Source organism: Alexandromys fortis, unplaced genomic scaffold, assembly GCF_014885135.2.
Source record: "Alexandromys fortis isolate MF-2015 unplaced genomic scaffold, M_Fortis_MF-2015_v1.1 scaffold_5718, whole genome shotgun sequence".
In the NCBI taxonomy this organism is placed as follows: domain Eukaryota; kingdom Metazoa; phylum Chordata; class Mammalia; order Rodentia; family Cricetidae; genus Alexandromys; species Alexandromys fortis.
Genome location: NW_026073632.1, coordinates 1 through 1,846, shown reverse-complemented (window position 1 = coordinate 1,846; position 1,846 = coordinate 1). Strand labels below are relative to the sequence as shown.

Below are 1,846 nucleotides of genomic sequence, written 5' to 3'. Positions count from 1 at the left end.
CCCAGAAGTCCACAAGCTGAGCTGGCTGGCAGCCGCCCACGGCTCCACTCTAGCTCCTGTCGCACCGCACCTTCGGCTCTAGCCGCTCAGTCTCGGCTCTTTCCGCCAGACCGCGCAAAGCCTGCTGGGTCACGCAGCTTTGGCCTCCTTTGCCGACCACGCGCTCGGGACTCCACAGGCTCTCTGCGCCTCCTGCTCCCAGCGATTTGCTGTTTCCGGCCAACACCGCGGCGTTGCCTTCTCCATCGGCACAGGAGTTGCCACAGCCCGCAGGACCCTCCAACGGCTCGCCAACCACCATGGACCCTCAGCAAACAGGTAGCAAGAAGCGTAAAGCCTCCAAGGAGGGCGCGGGGAGCTCTTCGTCGCCAGGCCCCTCCAAGGCGATGGCGGCAGCCGAAGCAGGCCAAACCGAGGCGTCGCTGCTGCTGGTCAAGAGGCCACGGCGGCCCGTGGCTCGCCATTCCTTGGTGCACTACCTGAAGGGCCGGGCGCTGGGCTACGAGGGCCACCCGCGGCTGGCGGGCTTCGAGGGCAACCTGCACAGCTACAGGGCCCTCAGGCTGCCGGAGCTGCTGAGGGAGCGCCAGCTGACACTTGGCCCCCTCAACAAGGTGTTCGCATCGCAGTGGCTAAATGCCAGGCAGGTGGTGTGTGGCACCAAGTGCAACACGCTTTTTGTGGTCGATGTCAAGACTGACCACATCATGCACATCCCTCTGATGCGTGACAGGGTGCTTGACCTCTCTCGTGGCTCGCCCTCCTGTGGCATTCATGCTGTGGAGCTGAATCCCTCCAAGACCCTCATGGCCACTGGAGGAGAAAACCCCAACAGCCTGGCCATCTACCAGCTGCCCACGCTGGACCCTGTGTGCCTAGGAGATTGCCAAGGCCACAGGGACTGGATCTTCGCCATCGCATGGATGAGTGACACTGTGGCTGTGAGTGGTTCCCGCGACGGCACCGTGGCACTCTGGCGGGTGGATCCCGACACGTTCAATGGCAGCATTGCTGGGCATGAGGATGCGGGCCTTCCAGCGTATGCTCACATCCGTCCTACAGATATAGAGGCCTTCCCTAAACCCACTACCAATCCTGGTAACCGCAAAGTTCGAGCCCTTGCATACAGCAACAAAAACCAGGAGCTGGGAGCCGTGTCTCTGGATGGCTACTTCCAACTGTGGAAAGCCCGAAGCTCCCTGTCCAGCCTGCTGTCCCTAAGGCTGCCCTACTGCAGGGAGAACGTGTGTCTCACCTACTGTGACGAGTTGTCCCTCTATGCTGTTGGATCCCAGTCTCACGTTTCATTCCTGGATCTTCGCCAAGGCCAGCCGAACGTCTGGTCAATCTGCTCCCGAGAGGGAGGTACTGGTGTGCGTTCCCTGAGTGTCCACCAGCATATTGTCACCGTGGGAACAGGCCACGGTTCTCTGCTCTTCTGTGACATCCGTGCCCAGAAGTTCCTCGAGGAAAGATCTGCAGCCAGTCCAGACATGTTTCCTGTGCCCTCTGGAAGGAAGCTCAAGCTCACCTGTGGCAGCGGCTGGATCAACCAGAATGATTTCTTAGAGAATTACACTGGTGGTGTAGATTTCCCCAATTCACTCTACACTCACTGCTACAACTGGCCAGAGATGAAGCTCTTCGTGGGTGGGGGCCCAATGGCCTCAGAACTCCATGGCAACTATGCAGGTCTCTGGAGCTAAGGTTAGCTGAACTCACAGTATGCATTTATCTTTCCGGTCAATCTGACTGAATGCTGCCGATTTCGTATTCCACATGCTGTTTTAACTGTTTCTCTCTTCTCTCTCTCTCTCTCTCTCTCTCTCTCTCTCTCTCTCTCTCT

The 1,846-nt window shown here is 58.8% G+C and overlaps 1 protein-coding gene across 1 annotated transcript; it reads left to right on the top strand.

Annotated features, from left to right (window-relative positions):
• Positions 1-284: 284 nt before the first annotated feature.
• Positions 285-1,706, top strand: LOC126496494 (DDB1- and CUL4-associated factor 12-like protein 1). The gene has a single exon (XM_050133989.1). It carries the CDS (start codon positions 300-302, stop codon positions 1,704-1,706), a length of 1,407 nt encoding a protein of 468 aa, XP_049989946.1. The 5' UTR covers positions 285-299.
• Positions 1,707-1,846: the final 140 nt, after the last annotated feature.

Excerpts from the sequence above, each read along its gene's own strand:
- LOC126496494 (XM_050133989.1), top strand. The coding sequence starts at position 300 with ATGGACCCTCAGCAAACAGGTAGCAAGAAGCGTAAAGCCTCCAAGGAG.